This window comes from Myripristis murdjan, chromosome 1, assembly GCF_902150065.1.
Source record: "Myripristis murdjan chromosome 1, fMyrMur1.1, whole genome shotgun sequence".
In the NCBI taxonomy this organism is placed as follows: Eukaryota; Metazoa; Chordata; class Actinopteri; order Holocentriformes; family Holocentridae; genus Myripristis; species Myripristis murdjan.
The window spans coordinates 17,466,643-17,493,799 of NC_043980.1; the positions used below are offsets into that span (position 1 = coordinate 17,466,643).

At 40.5% G+C, this 27,157-nt stretch overlaps 2 protein-coding genes across 2 annotated transcripts; both read right to left on the reverse strand.

The window, feature by feature from the left end:
- Positions 1-462: 462 nt before the first annotated feature.
- Positions 463-3,198, reverse strand: LOC115361936 (intelectin-like). Its single transcript, XM_030055658.1, has 6 exons — positions 3,096-3,198; positions 2,719-2,966; positions 2,426-2,584; positions 1,239-1,359; positions 890-993; positions 463-621 (listed from the first exon to the last, which is right to left on the reverse strand). Exons 1-6 carry the CDS (start codon positions 3,196-3,198, stop codon positions 469-471), a joined length of 888 nt encoding a protein of 295 aa, XP_029911518.1. The 3' UTR covers positions 463-468.
- A 19,109-nt stretch (positions 3,199-22,307) lies between these two features.
- On the reverse strand, positions 22,308-25,084 carry LOC115359225 (intelectin-like). The gene is given in 8 exon segments (XM_030051588.1): positions 22,308-22,693; positions 22,962-23,065; positions 23,200-23,320; positions 23,783-23,941; positions 24,057-24,304; positions 24,443-24,496; positions 24,729-24,788; positions 25,009-25,084. Coding segments are annotated over 7 exon segments (894 nt in total). The 5' UTR covers positions 24,784-24,788; positions 25,009-25,084; the 3' UTR covers positions 22,308-22,540.
- Positions 25,085-27,157: the final 2,073 nt, after the last annotated feature.

A 27,157-nucleotide genomic window follows, 5' to 3' on the forward strand; every position in this document is an offset into this window, starting at 1 on the left:
AACATGGACACCAAGTGGACAAAATTGAGTGTTACAATCTGGATATCATGAAGCCCGTGTCAGCTTCCTCACACCAAAATGGTAGACTGTTAGTGTCCCACTGCACAGACCCATGAGTTCAGACATACTCTGTAACACTGACTGTCTGTCATTGGAGGAAGCACTGATCACAGAAACTGCTGCAGAACAATGAATCATTTTCAGACTGACTTGGTTTATTACATTCATTTGATTCATAGCACTCCATAGGCATATTATTTTGGTTCAAAGTCTAACTGTTGAGCATTACTTTTACAGATATCAGGAAACAAGGTGAAATAGTTTTAGAATCGCCAGGAATTAAAAAAAAACAAAAAAAAAAAAAAAACAATCCAAACAACAGTACGCTCAGTACAAGAATAGAATACATGTGTTGAATTGAGGCAGGAAAGAATCATGCATTGTTAATATAGCTCCAAAATGGTGGCATCAGCGATAGAAGAGGAACACGGCTGCCTCAGTTATTTGCTTTGATGCACTCCAATGCCTGTTTGTCCCATAGCCACTCCAGTCAAAGGAGGTGAAGTCTCCACACTGTCTTGGCCGCCCCTCTGGGAAATGTCCTCCTCCACCAATGCAAAACTATAAAAATACAGATAAACATGCTGGTGTTAAGACATTTCATTGTCTTACATTAGTTCTTGCGCAATCTTCATTTTCAATCAATATAACTCTTAAACTAAATTGGTAAATATTTTACAGTTCTGAGGATTTCAGAACATAATCAGAACTTGATCTAGCACGCTCTTTTCTTCTCTCTCTCTCTCTCTCTCTCTCTCTCTCTCTCTCGTCATAATTTGCCACACTATAGACCTGCTGCAAAAAAGTGGTATCATAAATTAATTCTCACATATTCAATGTCACATCCCTTTGGTTTGGTCCCGGAGCAGATGGCAGTGGCAGCACGCGCTGTGGCAATAGCTCTGAAGGTGATGTAGCCTGCGTCAAACTGGCCTGAAGAAGGAAGACCATTATTTTAAATATATAGTTTAAGGCCTTGCATAAATAAAACTGCTCAATGCTTGTGTTTTTTTTTTTTGTTTGTTTGTTTTCTGGGCTGAGCACCTGACCTCAAACTGAATGTTATCACATTACTGTTGTGCATTACTATATATTTTCTCAGTATTTTAACAAGTTCACAGTTGAAAATCAAAGCACACATATGCCACATAGGAAATCATTATTTTAAATTCCCTTACTCTGTGCACGAGGCCCATAAAACGCCTTTGTGGTCGCTGTATTTCCATGATCATATATGATCGGGATGGATGGTCCATTGTTGGTAAGACACTTACCTACATTGTATCCCACCCTGTAGTTCTTTTCAAAGAAAAAAACAAAACGTTAGGACTTTCTTCCGACAACAAACAGTGAGGCATCCAATACTGATGCCAGTACAGTGTTTAAGTTTAGCATGCTGCCAACATGTGCTGCGTAAAAATTGCACTGTATCAAACAAAACTTAATTATCGTAACAGATAATCAGCTACAACAAACCCATCACCTAAAATACAAAACAAGAGTAATCTTATAAGTCTTATAATTCACAAATTGATGAGAGTGTCCATACTGTCATTTATTCAACAAGCGGTTAAAAGGGAATCTGTTGAAATGACTGATAACAAAACAGGTAAAGATAAATCTCTTGAACTGACAAACATCAGAAATGGGGGAGAAATACACCCATTGGATAAGGCTAAAAGCCCATCAAAGAGGTTTCACAAGTGAAGGAAGAAATCTTATTGGTGGAGAGCAGACTCTAGGGTGTTGTCCGATGTAAAGATAGTAAGAGATTTATGACTATATAAACAAATGTACTTGTATTGTTATTCAGTCTTGTGCTCTGCAGAGACAAACTTAGGTCTTGTATGAGAATAAAGGATCTTTAGCTGAAAAACATCTTGTCTGGCGCATTATTTTTCTACTACAAATATAACAAGAGCAGTCAGAAACAGCTGCCCAAAAGAGAGAGAGACATTGCCAAAAATGTGAACTTTGCCCTTTAGGTGACCTTGATCTTGACCTTTGACATATACTGAACAACTTATTCAGCTCATCCTTCACTCATTACCAGTCGCTCAATGAAGTTTCATCAAAATCTGTCCATTTGTTTTATGAGTTATCTTGCTGCCAGACAGACAAAGGTGAAAACAACCACATCCACCTTGGGTGGTGGAGGTAACGATGGATATTTTGATCCAGTTAAGTCATTCTGAGAGGTGAAACTGAAAATTAAATATTTCTCTATTCAAGACTGCTCCATATATGCCTCCTTTAAAAAAAAAAAAAAAAAAAAAAAACACACACACATCATGCAGAGGAAGTTTGACCTCAACTCAACAGTTCACTTAAGGTTATATACAAGTTAATGTACTGTAGATCCTACATTAAAGAGAGTGAAAAGGTTCCCGCCATTTCCTTGTAAGAAGTGCGTATTTGTGTGGTATCGCAAGATAGCTGCATTTCTCCAGTTATGCAGTGGCGAGTTGTTGGGAACATGCCACACTGACACATCTTCTGCATGTATGTCATAGTAACCATGATTCTGGAAAAGAAATGGAAGAAATGAACTTTTCTTCACAGCTACTCTTGAAACATTGATACTATATTTGTTAACAATCAACAACAAATGAAATCAGAAAATCACATCATTTTTTGATCAGAAAACATCTACCATACCTTGAAGTCATCAGAGGTGGCGCTCTCTGCTGTTCCAAAGACATTTCTGTTGGCCCAGTTCCCATCACCCTCTGGCCATCTGCGATTGTCACCCTGCTGGCTAGACCAGCGGTCACCCACTGTACATTTACCATACATGTTGTTCTCATGAACGCTGGCCACCAGGGTCCAGCCACCACCTGCAGTTGTCATGTCACAGAAGGTCTGGTAGACCGTACCATCAGTTGTGGTCAGGGTGTACACCCCATCTGAGGCAGTGAATAGAAAGAGGCATGAAAATGTCTCATAAAAAAAAAGCTGTTCTCATCAAGAACACAAAAATGACAGTTAAAAAGCAAAAACATAAGATTATTGAGGTAATGTGCACATCACTTAACCTGTTTCATAGCCGAACTCATCTTTTAACTGTTTGCAGCTTCTGGGTGCAGAACCTGCACAGAGAAAGTTAAACTGTGATACCTGCTGCTCCAGCATTACCATCATCGTACTCTAATGCTGATAGATGAGCTAAGCTACTACTATGTGTATTTGCATCAAACGTTATTTTAGAGATTACAAACAGGAGGGAAGACAGATGATGTGGTAGTTTAATGCCATACCTTGCACATGATGAACAGTCAGGGCAAGGATATAGAGAACAATCACTGTATGCATGATGACTGAAAAGACCTAAAATAAATGTAAATATCAGTTACAAAATTCTGAACCCAGCTTTAGCTGTTTCAGCATACGTCTAACTTTACACTGCTTTATATGCTAAACTAGCATTTGTTCAACAAAATTAAACTGTTCTTCTTCCTGCACTTTTAGACAGGATAGACAACAACCATTTTGTTGAAAAAAACTCAGGAAAGATTTCTTGTCACCTACCTGTAGGATACAGTAGGCTACACAGACAAAGGCACAACAAAGCTTTCTGTACGTTCCTTCCTTTCGTAACTACACTTTGTGCAATTTACTCAGTGTTTATATTTCTTTGAATCAGAGAAAAAAAAAAACAAATTGTCACACCTCCTATTCCTCCCAGCTCTTCACTGTTATCAAGCCACTCCCATATTTAGAGAGTGGCTTGACAAGAGAATGAAATAATGGAATTGGTATAAATGTATCAAAATTTATGTTTTTATAAATTGTATGGCTGGGTATTGATTCAGATTTTCCAGATCGATTCTTTTCGATATTTCAAGGTCCCAACTGGATTCGATTCGATTCGATTCGATATCGATTCAGTAAGGGATATTTCAGTTAAAATAACAATTTTACTTGTATATATAAAAAAAAACATTCTGAGAAATAATGTGTGACTCCAGAGTTTTAATGAGGCTTCGGAAACCATCGTTTTCAGCGACGATGTATGGTCATATGTCCTTGCATATAAAAATAGCAACAGCCTTGGTTATCTTCTGTGCATGTTGAAACTTTGCTGGTAACTTACTCGCCAATACCTGCTCCAGGTTTGTTTGTTTGAGCCGTGCCGACTGTGTTTCTGGGTGATGTCTCGTTAAATGGTTGCGGAGATTCGGCGTAATTCCACAGTATTTTACCTTCCCGTTGCATATCTTGCATTATACAATACGTAGTATTGTGTGTGTGTGGTTTCCATGGCAGCATGACACGTTTCACCGAAACCCGCATCAAAAGCCGGTGTCAACTTTTTTAGCCTGCATAATGGACTGTTTTGTCAGTTTTGATTTATTTGGCGACCTAAGTTTGGATAAATGGCTGAACGAGGAAGACAAGACAGAACAGAAAAAGCCGAGATACGCGAGAGTGACGAGTGAAGAGCTGGATCAGCTGGAGAGGTCAGGAAATGAAGCTGGTACAGCCTGGTCATCGTCTTGAGCCATCAAATGTCTACAAGACTAGCTGACAAACACCGGGCAAACAGCCGATTTCTCAGCTGTAAGTAAAGAAGAGCTAAACAAGATCCTCCGTGAATTTTATGAAGCTTTAATTTCTATAATAAAGAGAATGAAATGCCTCAGCAGATTCAGCACCACGGACAGTACCTGCTGAGGCGGATTCAGCACCACAGACAGTACCTTTAGGATTTTCCACAGAGATTCGTGGCTATAACTTTGTTCTTGTTATTAATGCGTTAATGTTATCAGTTATTAATTAGCCTATTAATCGTTATTCATTTGTTTATTCTTTATGAGTAATCTAGGCCATTGATTTAATTAATTTGTCAATTTGTTTGCATCTGTACATTGAAATGAACATTTAATAAATCAACACATCTGTGAAAACTGTCGTCTTTATTTCAGAGGTAAATTGATAACAGCCTGAAAAGGTGATTATATAACTCTGCTCCGCCTTAATGTTTCTTCTTACTGTCGTTACTTTTGCTGCTTAGCCACATTAATCGGAGCTGATATTAAATTGGAGTGACACACCCCTAGCTGAAATAAAACATCTGCCGGTGAGTTTATGAAAAGATAGATGTTTGTTCTGGCGCCAACACTGGAAAGCAGTAGCCTATATTTAAATATAACTGTTAATACCAGTTGGTTTTAGATAAAAATCAGCTGTGCTGCTGAGTCGTTGTCACGGCACCTGTTAACTTAAAAATGACTGAGAAGTCGGCAGGAGTATAACTATCAGTCCATGAAAAAATGATTTTTTCCAGCGGCTATTCTAGTTACAACATGATTGAGCTAGCAAAGTAGTCGCGATGGGAAATCGCGATGTCTAGAAAACATAATAAACCCAAGCTGGCTTGCTGACAAGGACTGGTTAACGTCACATCTCATGTATTTCCGCTGAAACAGAGATAATACTACCAAAAAACTTTTATATTTTGAGAGCGAAATGCCCACAATATGAATACATTTTGATTATACATTTTATTTTGTTGGTAATAGTTGTATAATTGCATTATTACATGCGAGGATGTGCTTGACCGTTATTATTGTCAGGACAGTGGTGCGGCCACTAGCATCACGTCAGCACCCTCTCATGTAATAATGCTTGATATCGCTTGTTTTTTGTCCAACTCGTTGTTTTCCTCGTGCTTGTTGATAAATCCTAAATACATCCAAACATGACCTTTTGAACTCGCTGGCGGTGCCTTCAGTGCTGTACTTGCTCCAGTCATGTTATTTGACTACTGGCAGTAACAACATCTCACGAGATCTTGTGAAATGCAGTGCTAAATGCTGATCATGCGAGACTAGCTGGGTTGATACCGTAGGCTACTTCTCTGCACCATTCGTCCAAAGAAGAAAAAACTAGTTAAATTAAAAGATCGATTTTTGGAGTTTATGAATCAAAATCAAACCATTTAAAGGGAAATTGATTAAAATCGATTTAATTGATTTTTTAAAGATTTAACATCATGTTTAAATGAATAACATGTAACTTGTGCATTATGACTGGACCAGAAAGTAGGAATGAGCAGATTATTCAAACAATCAAAGTGCTGATACTACCGATCGTAATGCCGTCTTTTGAGAATCAGTACCAGCACCAACAGTATCGATATCGTAAGAGCTTTTATTTTATCATTTACTATATAACCTTTATAGGGTCAAAAAGCCTGAAATAACAGACATTGATGATAGATTCAGGAGGCTGGAAAAGTGCCCTAAAAGGGAAGTGAGACAGCCATCATTTGGCAGATTTCGTTGGCTTGGGATGCCAAGGGATATCAGCCCAGCTCCGGGGATTTTCCAGCAGAAGGTGACAAGCACTGGTGGGGCTGCCAGACATATACATCATAGGTGATGATGTATTGATCACAGGAGAAGGTCACACACAAGAGATGGCCAACAAAGACCATGATGAGAAATTGACACAGTTACCCAACAAGTGCAGAGAAAAGAACATCAGGCTGAACTCTGCTGAAAAATTCTGATTGAGACATGAGTAAGTGCCATACATAGGACACCTAATGACAGCTGATGGAAGTTGACGCCGATAAGGTCTGAGCAGTGAAAGACATACCAAGACCAACAGATATGAACGGTCTCTCAACCAACACTTATCAGACTTCAGCAATATACTGAGACAGCTCACACACTCCGAAAATGTGGGATTGGACAGAAATGCATGGGAAAGCCCTTTGCAGGCTCAAGGACAGGATAGCCAATGCACCAGTACTGACTTGATACAACCTAAAAGAGGAACTTACACTGCAGTGTGACACATCAGAAACTGGACTAGGAGCAGCACTGCCACAAAAAGGGGAAGCTGTCGCATCTATGGGAGCAGAGCACAGACACAGGGGCAATGCCCAAATCGAAAAAGAATGTTTGGCTATCCGTCACTATACTTATGGTCGGAAAGTAACAGTAAAGAGTGACCATATGTCATTAGAAAACATTGGAAAGAAGCAACTGTTGAGCAGACCAAAGAGAATCCAAAGAATGTTGTTCAGGCTTCAGAGATATGACATGTTTGCCATATGTGCCTTATGTCCCTGGAACCTGAACCTGACATGTTGCTTGTGGACCCCTTGAGCAGAGCATATTTGCTGGAGAGCTCAACTACAGGGTGAATGGAAGTGGAGATTGAGACAGTCAACATGGTCGACTCCCTGCCTGTTTTACAAGAGAAATTAAGTGCAATCGGCTCTGCTACCCATGAAGACAAAATAGTGCAGACACTGAGCAAGAACACTAAAAAGGAATGGCCACAAAATAACCACACAGCAACGGATATTATGCACTACTACTCATTCCAGAGTTTGTATCACAGACTCGCTCCGAAGTGAGATCACCCACCATATTCACTCCACTCACTTGGGGGTGGAGGGATGCCTCAGGTGTGCAACGGAATGTGTCCTTTGGCAGGGAATCAATGAACAGATTAAGACATTCATACCAAAATGTGACATGCCGGTGCACAGTAGACTGTGAGCCAAGGTTGGTAGAGATTTGGTTACTTATGAAAACACAGACCACCTAATCACAGTCAATTACAACTCCAGCTTTTGCCAGATACAAAGTTAAGTGCTGTTGTAAAGAAGCTGAAGGCTCACTTTGTCTGACAGGGTATCCCAGAAATAAGTGTTTCAGATAACGGGGAAAAATACACCTCCCAAGAATTCCAGGGTTTCTGTCAGTTGTGAGAGTTTCAGCAAAACACTTCTCCTGCATACCGACAAAGCAATGGGATGGCAGAGTCTGCTCTCATAAAAGCCAAGGCAACAGGACAGGACCCATACCTGTCAATGCTGGATCACTGCAACTCACCAATCAAGGACTAAACACTGCTGGGTAGGAGAACCAAACTTACTACCTTACTTATTTACCTTACTATCAATGAGGGATAGTCTTCTACAGCCTGAGGTGAAAAGATACAACAGTTAGTTAGTTAGTTAGTTAGTTAGTTTTTATTTTTCTCAAAGAGTGTCATGCGCCATTAATGGTGCCCAGCCCTATGGGCTTACAAGACACTGCAAACAAGAAAGAAAAACAAGATGGCAAAACAAAACAAGTTACATTAAATGTAAAGGCACACTACCTCACAACATAAAGAGTAGACTTGCGTAACTGAAATGCGTCTGACAGATACTTAGCGAGTGGGAACACTTCTTTGGTAAAGAAATAAGACAACATAGATTCATCGGAGAGTAGATCACAGCCAGAAACCTTACAAAAGAGATTGATTCTAAGGGCATGATACAATGGACAATAAAACAGAAAATGCATTTCATTTTCAACTTCATTTAGGTCACATAAGCAACATTTTTTCTCCTCTTCTGGGATAGAGTGGAAGCGACCTGTTTCCAGGGCCAAGGGCAAAATGCCACACCGGAACTGGGCCCATACAGACCGCTGGTTTCTGGTCAGGTTAAGGGTGACATAGGGTTCAGACTGGTAGCTGGTTTTAATCTGACAGTAAGTTCTTAGCTTTGGTTTTCTCCATATTTCTTCAGCCCATTTCTGTTTATAGTTATCAAACAATATGGATTTAATTTGCCTAATGCTACACCTCAGTTTGTTTCTAAATATGTGTTGTAAGCCAGCTTCATAAAAAACACTTTCCAGCTCCTTGGTCCAGGATCTACCTGTAGAGAGATCCCATAGGAAAATCTGTTTCGTGAGTCTACACTCAGGCATGGCCTCACCATGTCAGCCTTATGCCGCACTTCAGGTGGCTCCCACCCCATGTCTCCCCTCACAGCAAGCTTAGGGGCCAGTTTATGCACCCCTAGGAAACAGCGCATTGCTCTGTCCTGTGTCACATCCCTTTTGACATGTTTACTGTACCCCCAGACTCCAGCAGCATAATCAGAAACGGGGCAGACACAGGAATTAAAGAGCTGCGTGTAGGCTTTGAAGCCAAGGTCCCGACAGAATTTGATTTTGTTAAGGACAGCTCCTACTACAACACAAGAAGAGACTGACAGGCAAATGAGGACAGCCAAGGACATGGAAACACTGAAACAGACAGGCCGTGTTACAGTACAGCCTTTTGAACCCAACACGGTCTGGAGGAAGGCTCCAGCATTGAATCCCATGGACCACAAGTCCTACACAGTACAGCTGGACACTGGAGGCATTTGTAGGAGGAATCAGTGTCACCTTAGACGGGACAAGGACACAGTACCCAGTGTGGTAAACCATACAGGGACTCCTGAGACTGTAACTACCAAATCTGGTCAAGCAGTTGTCAGGCCAAAGTCCCTGAACCATTACAGGCAGAGCTGTGGTAAAAGATGTGAAACAAGGGCAGAGGGGAAAAAAGGGAAGTTGGAGAGAAATTGTGAAATTTTTGTTATTTTTCGTAATATTGTTTTGCCATGTCACTTTTATTTACAAGACTGATAAGGAACAAACCCTTAGCTGATAACACTGTTTACTGTTAACAGATGATACAAAGGAAGTTACATTATATATGGTTATGTGATGTTATTGAAGTTATACTGTTGAATAAGGGATTATACATCAAAGTAAAAGAAAAGGGACAACAAAAGTATTGTTATATGGCGCTTGTTTACACATGGATTTATTAGAATGACACACTTGCAAAGAGTAGCTGACGACAGTGTTTGTTATGCCATGTATGTGAAGGTGTGATGAGTTCAATAAATAGTGTAAACAGCTGAATTTTTTTAATTCATTCAGAATAGTCCAGAGACAGGACAGAATGAATATAAGACATAGAAGCAAGCTACAATGGTCTAATATTCTCAATATTAGACCATTGTAGCTTGCTTCTATGTCTTATATTCATTTATTGTTTATTATTTGTTCATTATTAATCTAAAATATGACCATTGCATCAGAAATGCATTTATTTGTCACAGCATCAACATTTTCATGAACTTTTTACCAAATCTCTTAAGCTGCACATTCATACAGTTCGGGTTTTCACTTCCAAATTTCCATAGTGTTTACGCCAAACACTGTTAGGTACAGTTTCATTCTGTCCTGTCTCTGGACTATTCTGAATGGACAATTAAAAAATTTCAGCTGTTTACACTATTTATTGAACTCATCACACCTTCACATATACAAGGCATAACAAACACTCTTGTCAGCTACTCTTTGCAAGTGTATCATTCTAATAAGTCCATGTGTAAACAAGCGCCATATAACAATACTTTTGTTATGTCCCCTTTCTTTTACTTTGAAGTATAATCCCTTTTTCAACAGTATAACTTCAATAACATCACATAACCATATACAATGTAACTTCCTTTGTATCATCTGTTAACAGTAAACAGTGTTATCAGCTAAGGGTTTGTTCCTTATCAGTCTTGTAAATAAAAGTGACATGGCAAAACAATACTATGAAAAAAAAAAAAAATTCACAATTTCTCTCCAACTTCCCTTTTTTCCCCTCTGCCCTTGTTTCACATCTTTTACCACAGCTCTGCCTGTAATGGTTCAGGGACTTTGGCCTGACAACTGCTTGACCAGATTTGGTAGTTACAGTCTCAGCAGTCCCTGTATGGTTTACTACACTGGGTACTGTGTCCTTGTCCTGTCTAATGTGACACTGATTCTTCCTACAAATACCTCCAGTGTCCAGCTGGAGCTGTGGATGTCCTGAAAATTTGGTGAAATGACATGGAATTGACCCAGTGGTTAATTTTGGTTCATGTCCTGGTTTTGCCTTTGGGCAAAGAGAACATGACCTGATCAAACCACATAGTTTTGCACTACACAACTATTCACAAGTTAGCTGCCTGATCATGGCATCAGCCCCACCTGGTCTGTCTGTGTACAAGAAAGAATTAAGGCAGGATGTCTACCAGGGACAGCTGTCGGAGAACAGTATAAAACCTCCAGGTTTTAGAGAGCATGCACTTCTTCAACTGCCTGGAAACCCTGCATCACTCTGACTGAGGAATCTCAATGGCAGTCTGATACAGGACAGGAGAGACTGCAACAACAGCTAATCTATTAGGCTAAACTCCTGCGTGGATCTCAAGCAACACTGTGTGAGCTGGAGGCCCCCTGGGTGGGACAACACCAGCACTCATCATCCATCATCAACTGGGACTCTTGTTACTTTTAGTAAATCCAAGAAAGTTATGGCAGAACTACTAGAATAGGGTGGATAGAATAATTTGATGACTGAGATATCTGTTGTATTTTTGCATTTAGAACTGCATAACTTGCATAACTAACTTTTGTAACTCTTAGCTGTTAGTTTCTGCAAATACTAAATGAAGCTAATCATCTGCATTTCAAGTAAATATCTCTCTCAATTATAAGGGTTTCTGTGTTAGTAGGCTTCCCTCAGTGATGTAAAATAACTGTTTGGTTGTGACAGGTCCAGAGACGAAGGTTCTTATCAGTTGGTCTAGACTCAAAATGTAACATTTCCCTAGCTGGAAGAGTATACTTGCAGCTTAAATAATATCCAGGGGTTCAAGAACTGCTAATTTCAAAAGGGAGCTGTCATTATCTAAAGTTTTTATATATATATATATATATACACTATATTACCAAAAGTATTCGCTCACCCATTCAAATGATCAGAATCAGGTGTCCTAATCACTTGGCCTGGCCACAGGTGTATAAAATCAAGCACTCAGGCATGCAGACTGTGAAACAAGACATTTGTGAAAGAATGGGCCGCTCTCAGGAGCTCAGTGAATTCCAGCGTGGAACTGTCATAGGATGCCACCTGTGCAACAAATCCAGTCGTGAAATTTCCTCGCTCCTAAATATTCCACAGTCAACTGTCAGCTCTATTATAACAAAATGGAAGCGTTTGGGAACAACAGCAACTCAGCCACGAAGTGGTAGGCCACGTAAAGTGACGGAGAGGGGTCAGCGGATGCTGAAGCGCATAGTGCAAAGAGGTCGCCGACTTTCTGCACAGTCAATTGCTACAGAGCTACAAACTTCATGTGACCTTCAGATTAGCCCAAGTACAGTACGCAGAGAGCTTCATGGAATGGGTTTCCATGGCCGAGCAGCTGCAGCCAAGCCACACATCACCAAGTGCAATGCAAAGCGTCGGATGCAATGGTGTAAAGCACGCCGCCACTGGCCTCTAGAGCAGTGGAGACGCGTTCTCTGGAGTGATGAATCACGCTTTTCCATCTGGCAATCTGATGGACGAGTCTGGGTTTGGAGGTTGCCAGGAGAACGGTACATTTCAGACTGCATTGTGCCGACTGTGAAATTTGGTGGAGGAGGAATTATGGTGTGGGGTTGTTTTTCAGGAGCTGGGCTTGGCCCCTTAGTTCCAGTGAAAGGAACTTTGAATGCTTCAGGATACCAAAACATTTTGGACAATTCCATGCTCCCAACCTTGTGGGAACAGTTTGGAGCGGGCCCCTTCCTCTTCCAACATGACTGTGCACCAGTGCACAAAGCAAGGTCCATAAAGACATGGATGACAGAGTCTGGTGTGGATGAACTTGACTGGCCTGCACAGAGTCCTGACCTGAACCCGATAGAACACCTTTTGGATGAATTAGAGCGGAGACTGAGAGCCAGGCCTTCTCGACCAACATCAGTGTGTGACCTCACCAATGCGCTTTTGGAAGAATGGTCAAAAATTCCTATAAACACTCTCCTCAACCTTGTGGACAGTCTTCCCAGAAGAGTTGAAGCTGTAATAGCTGCAAAAGGTGGACCGACATCATATTGAACTCTATGGGTTAGGAATGGGATGGCACTTCAGTTCATAGTATGAGTAAAGGCAGGTGAGCGAATACTTTTGGTAATATAGTGTATATATATATATATATATATATATATATATATATATATATATATATATACCTATATATATATATATATAGATATAGATATAGATAGATAGATAGATAGATAGATAGATATAACATTATTATTATTATTATTATTATTATTATTAGTAGTAGTAGTATTATTATTATTATTGAGAATCCGTATAACAGGCCAATAGGGGTGCTAATACAAGGTGTGCTGCCTTTAAGTTAAAATAAGTTGAAAAATAAGTAAAAAGCTGAAAAGGTTACAAAACTGAGCTTTATAATACACAAGTGTATAAAGAGTTAATTTTCGGCATCTTTCTGTGTTCTGTCATGCCACCTACTGGTGAAAGTTATGTCTGCAGTTAAGCTCAGATTTCAGTTGAGCTCAGACAGTGACCATGCGCACAGCTATGTCCATGTTGTTTGGACATGATTTCTGACATGCTTTTGCCTTGGAGACCATGTGTCTGTAAGTAGTGTGTATAGAATATTGTGTTTTTGTGAATGTGACCAAATGTCATGATGTTAGCTGTTTAGCTGCTTAGAGAACCAGGTGCGCTGCTAGCTAGTAGCAGCTATCTCTATTGTTTGATTAGCTTTGAACTAATAGCTATTACTGGAGCTAAGGTGTTTTGTCATACAGTAGAGTGCTTGTTTAATAATATTTAAGTGATTGTATGTTTGTATGCAATTCAGAATGCTTGTGTACCATACCAATTTATATTTTTATTTCTGTAATCTTGCAGTTTTACAAAGCAAAGAAAAGTAAAGAAAAGATACACATTCAAGTGAATGAAGAAAGTCTTTAGTGAGCCGTGTGTTTTATTGGAGGACTTTTCAGTGTTATCTGGCTGTCTAGCTATGCATAAGTGAACTAGTGATGGGTCGGTCACGAACGAACCGGCTCTAAGAGCCGGCTCTTTGAAGTGAACGACGGGAGCCGGCTCCTGATTGGGAGCCTTTTTTTTTTTTTTTTTTTTTTTTGGGAGCCGATTGGTTATTTTTTTGCGAAAGCCGCACGTGATTGGTCAAGATGTGGGGTGCCGTCTGTCTGCGCTGAGCGCTTCACCCCGGACCGGCAGTTACACACACCCACACACACGAACAGGAGAACAGGAGGGAGGGAGACGAGAGAGAAAGAGAGCGAGGGGCCAGGAGAGACAACATGAACGCGCTGGAAAGGCGGAGTTAAGAAAATGAGTGACAGCAGGAAAAGGAGTAAAATCTGGACCCAGTTCAGTTTTATTGACAATACAAAGGCAGAGTGTAGAATCTGCAAGAAAAAAATCTCTTATCGAGCCGCTCCACTAACAACCTGCACAGGCACATGACAACTGTCCACCCATCAGTGCAATAGGAAGAAAAAACACAAGCAGTTGAACCTGATATTGATGAAGGTGAAGTGTGTCTACTGCTGCTGCTGCTGCTGCTGCTGCTGCTGCAGTGTGTACAGCAATTCAATTCAACTGTAAATAGTTAAATTTGTTTTTGTATTTTATAATATATGTTTTGTAGCACTATGTAGAGTGAATAAATAAAGGCATATTTATATCATAAACATATATAAATAATAATAAAAAAAAAAACACAATGCATGTTTTTTTACATTAGTAATTCATTTTGCGCATAATTTTACATTATTGTTGGTAATAAATTAATTTAAGCAACAAAAAATCTGAAGAGCCGCTTGGGAGCCGAAAGAGCCGACTCTTTTTAGTGAGCCGAGCCAAAAGAGCCGGTTCTCTAAAAAGAGCCGGAATTCCCATCACTAAAGTGAACGTACTGCAAGGGCAGTACACAAGGACAGAAGGGAAGCATTCAGGAAGAACATGGTTAGGCCAGACAAAAAAAAAAATTCTGGGTTCCGGTTCCCGACCCAGTGTCCCATTTAACCCCTGAGTTAGGTTATGTTATTGGCCTCTGTGTAAAAATAAAATAAAATAATAAAATAAAATAAAGGCACTATGCGACCGAGTGTGACCTTGTTGGCATTGGTCAGAAGTTAAGCAGGGCTTTTATTTTGATCTATGTTGCACTCGCCTTATTTGTGATGTTCTCACGTAACTTCAGAAAATAACTTCATGGAATCACACGCCACCGACAGCACTGGCTGGAAAGAATGGACTTCCGCACCAGGGTTGCCAAGTCCGCGTTTTTTCCGCCAAATTCGGTTACTTTTTAAGTGTTGCCGTGGGTAACAAATTTTGTCCGCGGGTTGGGCTTGGGCAGACCCATGGCATACAGATGATAAATAATGCCTATGAATAAAGATATTCATATTTTGAATGACTAATGCTTATACCCAAATCCTGTCAAACTGACTCTGGATCAGATCAGCATATAAACTATCCACGTATGTCACATGCTCCACGGACAAATAATATGCCAATGCTGTGTGACGCCAACGCAGCACATGTCCAATCACATCATCAGCTCCACTCGCGCCCAGTGCCTGTCACGTGCTTTGAAGTGGCGAAATTGCTAGCTAGCACCAAACGAAGCCAAGAAGAAAATGACGCCCAGTAAGTGGGCAAAATACAAGAGGAAATACACAAAAGAATGGGAAAATGAGGACAGACTTAAAGAATGGATAGGACGTGTACCTGGGGATGATAACAAAGCTTTTTGTCGATACTGCAAATGTGAGATTCGCGCACACCACAGCGATCTCCAACACCACAGCAAAACACAGAAACACATAAAAAATGCCGCTCCCTTCTCTAGCCGTCAGATGCGCACATTGTTTGACAGTGGCATAACGACAGCGAAATTTGACCACTCCGTTAAGGTTGCTGAGCTTAAATTAGCAGCACACATTGCTTGCCATTCAAGCATTTTGACTGTGGATCACCTAGGAGAGCTCGTTGGTGAAATTGCACAGAAGGAAATTAAACTACACCGGACAAAATGCTCTGCACTCATACAAAACGTAATCGGCCCAGACATGCAGCATGAGCTTCTGAAGGATATTGGAGAAGAATTGTACTCTTTAATCATTGATGAGAGTACTGATGTGGGGACCTCTGCAAACTTGAGCAACAGTGGCGAGTGCTAGACACGCTTCCGTGGCAGAATACAGAGGACATCAAAACCGAACAGTTCTGGATTGAGGTGAAAAGTCATGTGGATGCTGCCGGTGAGAAGGACTTTGCTGAGCTTGGGTCGTTTGCGCTCTCTCTTCTGGCATTGCCATTCAGCAACGCAGCTGTGGAGCGCACATTCTCGGAATTGCACTTTATTAAGAGTAAACTGCGCAACAGAATGAATGACGGCCTTCTGATGAACATTCTTCGCATTCGAGCTTTCATGCAGAGGCATGGAATCTGCTGCCACGAGTTCGAGCCCACCAGAGAGATGCTGGCCTTGTTCAGTAGAGTTATGTATGACAGGGACCAGGGCGAGGGATCTCAAAATGTATAAGAAGAAACTGGACAACGATGTAAATATTTCGTGTTTTTTTCCTGTTCCTTTTTTTTTATGTTGGAGACAGCCAGCAGTGTAACAGGTGAGCTGAAATGATTTTCATTCATAACATAGCCAATTTACACATATTTACATGTCCTACCTACACACACATACGCTATATATTATAAGTAAATTATTAAAATGTTCTAAATTAACAGGATACGGTGTTCAAGTTGAAATAAGGTATAACAGTAAATACATAGCCTATTACATATGTATTTGCTGTAAGTATATGACTAAAACATTGTGAATGTCTGAGCTGAAGTAAGGTATCCCATATTATATTTTAAGTTCCGATATACTGTAAAGTAAATAGGTGAAAGAATTGTTTTGGGAAGTTGCCTTTAATGTTTATGGTGTTATTTTATAGATATTATAGTGCATTTTGCAATTATAGCAATGATATTGGACTTTAAAAGCAACATATATGAATTTTTATGAGCATATTTTGAGTTCTGGTATTGGGCTGATTTTTGGGCTGTTTTTATACCCGGTTGGGCGGGTTTTGGGCTGGTTTTGAGTTGCTGTTTGGCTGCTTGTGTCTTACAGATCTGGCAACTCTGTTCCGCACAGTGTGTGTGATTTGTCCTCGCAAACCACCAGCGAAAATATTCCGACTACAAGAGAAAACCTTTGCAGATGTAGTGAAAGAGGTGAAACAGTGCCATTGTAGATTTGCAAGTGCAGCAGGCAAACATGGCGGGGGATCCGTCATGTTTGCCTGCTGCCCCCACCACGGAGCTTGGCTCTATGGCGGTGGGCGTGATGGGTGTATTCGACTCCAGGTACCTAGCACTGCCATGCGAGCCAGAGACACCTCCCTCTGATAGTAATAACTAGACCTGTGTTGAAAAGATCGATCCTCCGATTTTGAATTGATTTTCATTTAAATTCCCATGGATAGATCTGTACGCCCAAATCAGATCGATCTTTTAAAATATATATATATATATATATAGATATATATAGATATAGATATAGATATAGATATATAGATATATACACAATAAAGGCCAAAAGTTTGGACACACCTTCTCATTCAATGCGTTTTCTTTATTTTCATGACTATTTACATTGTAGATTCTAACTGAAGGAATCAAAACTATGAATGAACACATGTGGAGTTATGTACTTAACAAAAAAAGGTGAAATAACTGAAAACATGTTTTATATTCTAGTTTCTTCAAAATAGCCACCCTTTGCTCTGATTACTGCTTTGCACACTGCCAGGGATTTTGGGCCCCATGAAAAGAAATCTTATTGGGCCTTTGTATAGCCGGCCAACAGGCCGGCGAAAAATTTTGATGCTGTTTTATATAAAACTATCCATTTTAATGATATTTTTGACTATCATTCCCATATTTGTGAAAAGAACAACATGACAGTTACTTGGTTACTGCTCACTGTCTCCCTTGTAGTCCCATGCAGGTCTAATTTATCTCCAAAACTATAGACTCACAGGTGGTGGCACTGGATTTGGGGTGAAAAAATACATATATGTGGCTGGTCATTACAATTTAATCCTCTGATTTCCAGAAAATATAAACATTTCTCTGATTGTATTGAGAGCAGTCACTCAGTCTGCATGCACCAGAAATTTTCTCCTCTGTTCCTACTGCAAAGCAGGGGGGTGAGAGTCCCAAACTACTGGCCAAACATTCTATTTCCGTGATATCTGAATTTGAACTATAAATACATATACACTATATTACCATAAGTATTCTATTCTATAATTACTATAAGTATTCGCTCACCTGCCTTTACTCATACTATGAACTGAAGTGCCATCCCATTCCTAACCCATAGAGTTCAATATGATGTCGGTCCACCTTTTGCAGCTATTACAGCTTCAACTCTTCTGGGAAGACTGTCCACAAGGTTGAGGAGAGTGTTTATAGGAATTTTTGACCATTCTTCCAAAAGCGCATTGGTGAGGTCACACACTGATGTTGGTCGAGAAGGCCTGGCTCTCAGTCTCCGCTCTAATTCATCCCAAAGGTGTTCTATCGGGTTCAGGTCAGGACTCTGTGCAGGCCAGTCAAGTTCATCCACACCAGACTCTGTCATCCATGTCTTTATGGACCTTGCTTTGTGCACTGGTGCACAGTCATGTTGGAAGAGGAAGGGGCCCGCTCCAAACTGTTCCCACAAGGTTGGGAGCATGGAATTGTCCAAAATGTTTTGGTATCCTGAAGCATTCAAAGTTCCTTTCACTGGAACTAAGGGGCCAAGCCCAGCTCCTGAAAAACAACCCCACACCATAATTCCTCCTCCACCAAATTTCACAGTCGGCACAATGCAGTCTGAAATGTACCGTTCTCCTGGCAACCTCCAAACCCAGACTCGTCCATCAGATTGCCAGATGGAAAAGCGTGATTCATCACTCCAGAGAACGCGTCTCCACTGCTCTAGAGGCCAGTGGCGGCGTGCTTTACACCATTGCATCCGACGCTTTGCATTGCACTTGGTGATGTGTGGCTTGGCTGCAGCTGCTCGGCCATGGAAACCCATTCCATGAAGCTCTCTGCGTACTGTACTTGGGCTAATCTGAAGGTCACATGAAGTTTGTAGCTCTGTAGCAATTGACTGTGCAGAAAGTCGGCGACCTCTTTGCACTATGCGCTTCAGCATCTGATTCTGATCATTTGAATGGGTGAGCGAGTACTTTTGGTAATATAGTGTACATATGTATACAAAGTATACCACACAAATCCTTGTTTAAATCTGAATCGATTGGTATAATTATATATATCTCCCAATAAAGTTAGAACAAGGCCAATGACAGGCAGAATAATAAGAATTACTTCATTGTCATGGTTAACAACAAAGTAGTGCTGCCCTCTCATCCGGGTAGGTAACTGAACCCCGCTCTCCTGCATGGAAGGTGGAGACACTAACCACTCTGCCATCCGGACTTGTGTAGCTGAAGTGTAGTTGGGCGGACTCTCCATGCATGTTAATAAATTACGAAAAACAGCGAAGTCTGATTGGTTTGACAATTGACACACCGCTTTTTCCTCCACAAGACGGTCAGTATGGATGTTTACTTTGTGGTCAATGGGGATTTTTAACTTTTACTGCCAAACACAAGTAACACAACAAACAAAGAGATCATAATGGTAGTATTATATTTGAAATATATATATATTTACTCGATGATGGTTTAATCATTTTATATTAGTTTTTACCTATTTTTTGGGGCCTCTGTCAGGCAAGGGCCCTTGGAATTGTCCTAACTTTTCCCCCATATACGGCGCCCCTGCTCCCAGTGAGCAACTAAGTAACAAATAACCTAAACTAACACTCAGCAGAGGAAGCTCCCACATAAATGATTAATCATGTCTTCCTTTTTACCAAGTGTTCCTCATATCTTGTGGCCGTTGAAATCTATGTCTTCCTGGCGTGATCTTGCCCAACGGAGCACCCGCTCCTTATCCTGAAAGCAGTGGAATTTCACTATGATGTCCCGGGGACGTTCGCCTTGAGCTGGCTTTGGAGCGAGCGTTCTGTGTGCTCTGTCTAATTCTGGTGGTTTTGGAAAAAACTGGTAAGCCAACTATTCTCAGATTCTGGCATCTGGACTTATTTTCTAGGTCTTCTGCTTTGACTGTTAAGGCTGCGTTAGCCTTTCGAGCTGTTCCAGTTTCAACGCTTGGTCGACCAGCTCATCACTGTGTTGTTTTTTTTTGTTTGTTTGTTTTGTTTTTCTCAAGCTGCTGCACTAGGCTAGCAACAGTTAGCTGACTGTGCCATCTTGGTTGCAGAAGTCATTTGCGGTGCAGCACAATCTCTTTTCACTTGCTGTGGTTGTCTCAACATCGTTGGAAACCAAGTACAGCTGTTATCTAACTTGTGCAATGAGATGAGTTAAATATGCGGATAGTATAAGTATAATTATGGCAGTGTTGTTTTGTCGACAATGTTGTTTTGTCTGAGCAGCTGAGCGGAATAATCCAAATCATCACAGAAGGAAGTCCCTTTGAGTGTTTGTTAGAACTGCTGTGTAAGCTTTCAGTGGAAATTTGAACCTGCATGGGGAGACCCCAGTGGATTTCCTCTCCATCACCTTAACCACTCAGGTGGATATGTGAAATGCCCGTCTTCATCTTATCACTGTTCACCACAAAAAACTAACTTGACAGGAGCTCATTGAAGCTATCCTTGATGTTTTTCATGTTGGAGTAATCGTAAAAAACAGTAATCCATGCTAGAAAATTGTAAAAGGAACAAAAGCAAATTTATATGTCACTAGTCAGCTAGTTTATAAGGTAGAAATGTGACTCTAAGTTGTCATACCCTCTGCCCCATAGCTTGTCTCTTGTCTTCTGTGTGTTTGTGTGTGCTTGATTGCAGGATTGGGGCCTGTCCTGCGTTCCAAATCGCATACTTCTACTTTTTAGTTTTAGTATGTACTGCAGCTGCCCTTACAAAGTATGTAGTGAAGTATGCAATATGCATGCATATGCATACTATTGGGACACACTACATACATCATCCCTGAAGTCTGACCCTCTTGCTCACTTCCACCGCTGTCCATAGCGCCACATTTGAATGTTGTTGTCAAAATGCCGGTGCTGTTTCATACTGCGCTGTCCTCTGTCATATTTCTTATCTTCTGTCTTCCTGTTGCTGCTGCTATCATTGAGCGAGTTTTGTGCGATATGTGTGTCTTGATGTCTTCCGTATGTGGGCGTGGTCTGTACACGCAACTCAGTCAGTGTAACGTAACGTCCACTGTGCAAAGGATTGTGGGTCAGAATGGCCAGAGAAGCATGCTGAAATGCATACTGCGAAATCTGACCGGATGTAGTAGAACATCCTGGTACTCTTGGTATACTGCATCTGAAATATTATGTATTGGGACATAATAATTCTTTTTTTTTTTTTTTTTTTTTTTGCCTACTAAATAGTATGGTAGTATGGGTATTGGAGCGCAGGGCTGGTGTGCAGGCGTTGGGTCTCCAGCCTGTTCAGCTGTCTGTCATCAACTCATCAACTCTGCACTACAAGAGGCTGCCTCTAACAACCAGACCTCGCCAGATTGTTGATTCAGTAACCATTCCCTTAGCCTGGCTCATCATCCTGCACCTTAAGTAGAAATAAACATTCTCTGAACTGTTCAGCTTCCTCCACTTCTCATTTCTCTGCCTTTTGAGTCCACCATTCCTAATCCGTTACATAAGTTGTGGTTTCCAGTTATTCAAGCCTACATTTAGGCCTACCAAACTAATGTGCGATCAAAAACTCTGAAATCTGAATCATGAACATTCAAACTTGACGCATGTCATCAAAACCGGGACTCCTACAGCATCAATCCTATTCAATTCTATTACACACTGTTTTTCCTTGCACATGCACAGCTGTAAAAAGCCATTCATAAATCCAAGTAAGGGCACTCCGGTTTCCTCCCACAGTCCAAAGACATGCAGGTTAGGTGAATTGGAGATGCTAAATTCCCCCTAGGCCTGACTGTGTGGGTGAATGTCATTGTTTGTCTGTCTGCCCTGCGATGGACTGGCGACCTGTTCAGGGTGTTTCCCTGCCTTCCGCCCAATGAGCGCTGGGATAGTCTCCAGCAACCCCCCGTGACCCTTGTGAAGATAAGCGGTTTGGACAATGGATGGATGGATGTAAATGGCATTTCAGAAATCAGACAGGTGCAATGTATGGGAATAACTCAAATAATTTTGTGCATGTAAATGTAGCCAGTGCCTCTGTCATTAACATTAATCCAGAGAATACCAAATGAATCCATATCCAATCCAGCAAAAAGGTCATGAAAGCCAAATGGCATAATGTCCACTGTCTAAAGGCTTAGCATACTAGCCAAATGATTCACAGCAATTCATGTTCTGTTGTCCACATTACATTACACTGAACCAATGCTGGCTACACAGTACTGAGTGTAACATCTGCTAGAATAAATCATGTTGGGTGAATGCACAAATAGACTGGACACAATAAAATCAAGATGAAATTTTCTCAGTGCTTTTAATTGTTGCTGTTGAAGTAACCTCAAGACTGTTGATTTTACATGACTGGATTCACCAATTTTACAGATAGATACAGATAGATCAGATAGTATAGCTTAATTACTAAAAAATGATGTAAATCAAAGAAGATTATTTGTGCTGATTGGTGGTAATGTTTAGCTAGAAACAAGATAGTCAAACTGTTTTAAAATAAACATGATTTTTAGAAACAAAATCAGCGATAGAAGAGGAACACAGCTGCCTCAGTGATTTGCCTTGATGCACTCCAAGAATTGTGGCTCCCATAGCCATTCCAGTCAAAGGAGGTGAAGTCTCCACATTGTCTTGGCCGCGCCTCAGGGAAATGTCCTCCTCCACCAATGCAAAACTATTAAAGTACACATACAGAATCTGGTGTTGATATGTTTGTTAAGACATTTCATTGTCTTACATTAGTACCTGAGTAATCATAATCCTTGTATCCTCACCCTAATTTAATAATCATATTGCATTTAACAATTTCTGGACAGAAGTAGAGTTTAATTCACAAACGCATGCACACACGGTGACATACCACAAAAATATATACTACTTTGTCATAATTTCTGGCATTATTGAATTGCAGTGATGAAGTAGTGGTGCATATTAATTCTCACATGTTCAATGTGACATCCCTTTGGTTTGGTCCCGGAGCAGATGGCAGTGGCAGCACGTTCTGTGTTGATAGCTCTGAAGGTGATGTAGCCTGCGTCAAACTGGGCTGAAGGAGAAGGAAGACCGTTAAATATACAATGTAAGGCGTAAAGTTCAGTAATGCTGCTTGAACTCCATAGCTGAAATCAAGCCCACCACATATGTGCCACATAGAAAATCCATTATTTTAAAATCCCGTACTTCTTGCAGAGGGCCCATAAAAGTGTGTTGTGGTTGCTCTACTTCCATGATCATATATGATGGGGATGGATGGTCCATTGTTGGTAATACAACCTCCTACATTGAATTTCACTTGGAAACGCTTTACATTAAAAAAAAAAAAAAAAAAAAAAAAAAAGACAAAAGTTGGATTATTTTTCTTCATCAAACAAAGAAGCTTTGGCTGCGTAAAATTACATATAATTAAATCTATTGTCTCATTCATGATATGTTCATAAAACAGATTTGATTGTGTCAATGTGTGTAATCATCGCAATCAAACCAAATTGTTAACATAATAATGTTTTATTTGTGGGTGCCCTGGTGGCTCACCTAGTGGAACACATACCTTATTACAGTACAGCAGTGCCCCAGGTTAAATTCCTACTCTCCTGTTGTTCATGTGTCAAAACATTATTTCAACTAATGTCTATTGAGCCAGTTAAAAGAATTTCTGACAAGTTAGAAAAGAGTATGAAAAAACTAGACAAGTTACAAGTCAGCTCAACAGTTCATTTAAGATTAAACAAAAGTGGAGACTGTATTGATGCACTGTAGATCCTACATTAAAGAGTGTGAAGAGGTTCCCGCCTTGTGCAACTAAGAAGCGTGTATTTGTGTGGTATCGCAAGATAGCTGCATTTCACCAGTTGAATAGTGGGGAGTTGTTGGGGACATGCCACACTGATACATCTTCTGCTCGTATGTCGTAGTAACCAGGATTCTGGGAAAAAATGGAAGAAATTAAGCCACTTCTCTTCACATCTACTCTTTAACAATCAACAACAAATGAAATCAGAAAATCACATCATTATTTGATCAGAAAACATCTACCATACCTTGAAGTCATCAGAGGTGGCACCCTCTGCTGTTCCAAAGACATTTCTGTTGGCCCAGTTTCCATCACCCTCTGGCCATCTGGGATCGTCACCCTGCTGGCTAGACCAGCGGTCACCCACTGTACATTTACCATACAAGTTGTTCTCATGAACGCTGGCCACCAGGGTCCAGCCGCCACCTGCAGTGGTCATGTCACAGAAGGTCTGGTAGACTGCGCCATCAGCTGTGGTCAGGGTGTACAACCCATCTGAGGCAGTGAATAGGCAGATGCATATGCAATATTTTGTGAAGTGAAATGTCAGATAAAAAGTGACAGCTGACCTGATGAAGAACACACAAATAACAACACAACACAATAACAAAATACTAATGAGGTGATGTGTACCTGTATGAACATTGAAGTCATCTTTTAATTGTTTGCAGCTTCTGGGCGCATAACCTGCACAGAGAAAGTGAAATTGATGTGATGTGATGTGATGATGCTAATGATGATGCATGATGTGTGATGATGGTAATGCTGTTCCAGTATTACCATTATCACCGCAATCAAAAAATGATAGACTAGGTAAGCTACTATGATGTGTAATTGTGTCAACCATCATTTTAGTGACTGGAGGCAGGAGGGCAAGCCGTAGAGTTAGATGATTAAGTAATGTAGTATAATGCCATACCAGAAACATGTTGAACAGTCAGGGCAAGGATAAAAAAAACAATCCCAGTATGCATGATGACTGAAAAGTAAAATGAAATATTAGTTGCAACATTCTGAACCCAGCTTTAGATATTTCAACATCCTTTTAAATTAACATTGCTGTATATGCTAAAGTGTTTTTTGTTTTTTTTGTTTTTTTGTTTTTTTTTCCAACTTAATTAAACTATTTGGTGTAGTCTTAGGCAAGGACAACAACCATTTTGTTTAATTTAAGTCAGGAGTAATATCAGATGACTTACCCAGCAAAGTAGATACTCAGGCAAAGACACTCCACAGTTTCACTTGCTCCCTCCTCGATATACTCTGTAGTTTCCAGCCCAGGCTTATGTATCTTAAACACAGGAACAAACAGACATCAGATATTATCACACCTCAACCCTCCTCCTTTGTGACTTTTGCCAACTTTCTGCACAAGGAATTCAGATTTGAGAGAGGCCTGACAGTAATTGAAAAAACTAAGAGGAACTGGCAGGAATGTTTCAAATAAATGTATCATTTTACAAATTACACTTTAGGAAAAAAAAAAAAAAAAAGGTACTGCTCAACCAGTTAGTGCTTGGCTGTGGTGCTGGAGCTATTCAAAAGGTTGTCACTAGAGAAGTGTTTTCACACTCCCTAAAATCTGCAAGCCCCAGAAGTAACCCAAGCTAGCTAGATTGTATATGCCACAAATCTGACAGCCAGTCCCATCAAGTGACAGGATGGTGCTTTCAATATCAAAAAATCTGTATATATTGTCATTTTCATTTGGTCCAATTAGTGTTCATAAGTCTCTCCAAAATTTTTATGAGGGGAACTCCTCTCCAGAAATATGTGTCATGCACAACAAAGCAATAGCAGAACAAAGGATGGTAATTCTGTTTTTTATTACAATGATCTGATGTTCTTACCAAATAAGAAGCAAGCTGTTTAGTAGCATGTGAATGAGTGATGATTTAATTTTTTTTTAATGGATGCCCTTGTATATTGTACCTGTTTGGCTGATTGGAAATTTAGATATGTTAATCCGCAGAGTGTGTACTTTTAGGGAAGCATTGAATCAATTTGATAGCTGCGGGCAGTGCAGAGACACTCACAGGCGCCAGCAGATATATGTTTTGGGGTTTTTGTTTGTTTGTTTGTTTGTTTGTTTAGGTTTAATCCATCCCACATGCAGCCAAACATTAGTTATTACTGTAGCTGAATTGTAACTGATCTCACTATGATCTTAGCCTGGCAAGCAGCAATGGAGAATTGTGAAAAGGAGAAGAAAGAAACAATGAAAAGAAGTCACCATAATAAGAACAAGGTGATGAGAAGTTTAGTTTGTTTGTAAATTGAAGCAAAAACTAAACTAAAAGCAATTACAGCCTACAGCCATACAAAAGCATTCAACAGCATTGTCCTTACATTGCCAGTGCATAGAGTGACCAGGTATCTACACTCCTCCAGTGAGTGCCAAATTGCACTTATTGAACTCTTGGATGAGTTTGTTCAAGTAAAGCGTCAAAAAACAACTGATAAATAGTATGGTGAATTTTGAAAATATATCTGTAATAAGTTTGTAGAGATACATACTCCATCATGTAAGGAGGATTTTCAAGGAAACTCAAACCTTATTGGAATGGACAGTTGAAAGTAATGTGGAAGGAAATGAGGGTGGCTGAGAAAAGATTTCTAAAGTGTGGTGGTAAGGATATGGGGAAGCAACAGCTAAAAAAATTAATTTAAATTAATTTTGACAAAAAGTTCTGTCAAAATTAATTTATCTTTTGGGGGCGCTATGGAGCACAGAAGAGTATAGACGTGTCCCCTCTCTGCTCCGAGAAAATGTGATAAACTTTTTCATTGCACAGTTCGGCTTACTAATAGTTTGGGATAATTTACAACAGTCTTGGATAATCTTCTAGCTCAATTTATCTGATTTTTGACCGACCAAAATGTCAAATCTTCGTCCAAAGCAAGAAACCGCGAGGGCGGGCCGCAAAACATCGCACTCCGTTGACCCGGCTACGCCGATGACAGAGGCTGCTGATGCTACTAGCATCCTGGATGCTCCACTGCTACAGTCCATGATGGATTCGCTTAAGAGCGACATATTTGGGAAAATTGATGCTTTGTCTACGAGCCTGCGGTCTGAAATATCGTCTGTGAGACAAGAGCTGAAAAGCTCGATTGAGCCACTCCAACGGACTGTGGATGCTCATGAGGGGACGGTGCGAGAGCTGGAGCGTGCGGCCACCGATCACAGCGCCAGACTGAGTGAGCTAGAAGCCACAGTTAGCATGCTAACCGCACAAGTGAAACGCCTGGATGATAAGTGCGAGGATCTGGAAAGTAGGTCCAGGAGAAATAATATACGCGTGATGGGTGTTCCGGAGGGCTTGGAGGGACCCCGTCCCACTGATT

Bases quoted from the DNA above. Each gene is read 5' to 3' on its own strand.
- LOC115361936 (XM_030055658.1), bottom strand. From the start codon at position 3,198: ATGGTAATGCTGGAGCAGCAGGTATCACAGTTTAACTTTCTCTGTGCA. The intron at 2,967-3,095 runs GTTAAGTGATGT...TCACTGCCTCAG, and splicing joins TGAGTTCGGCTATGAAACAG to ATGGGGTGTACACCCTGACC. The intron at 2,585-2,718 runs GTATGGTAGATG...TTTCTTTTCCAG, and splicing joins CCACCTCTGATGACTTCAAG to AATCATGGTTACTATGACAT.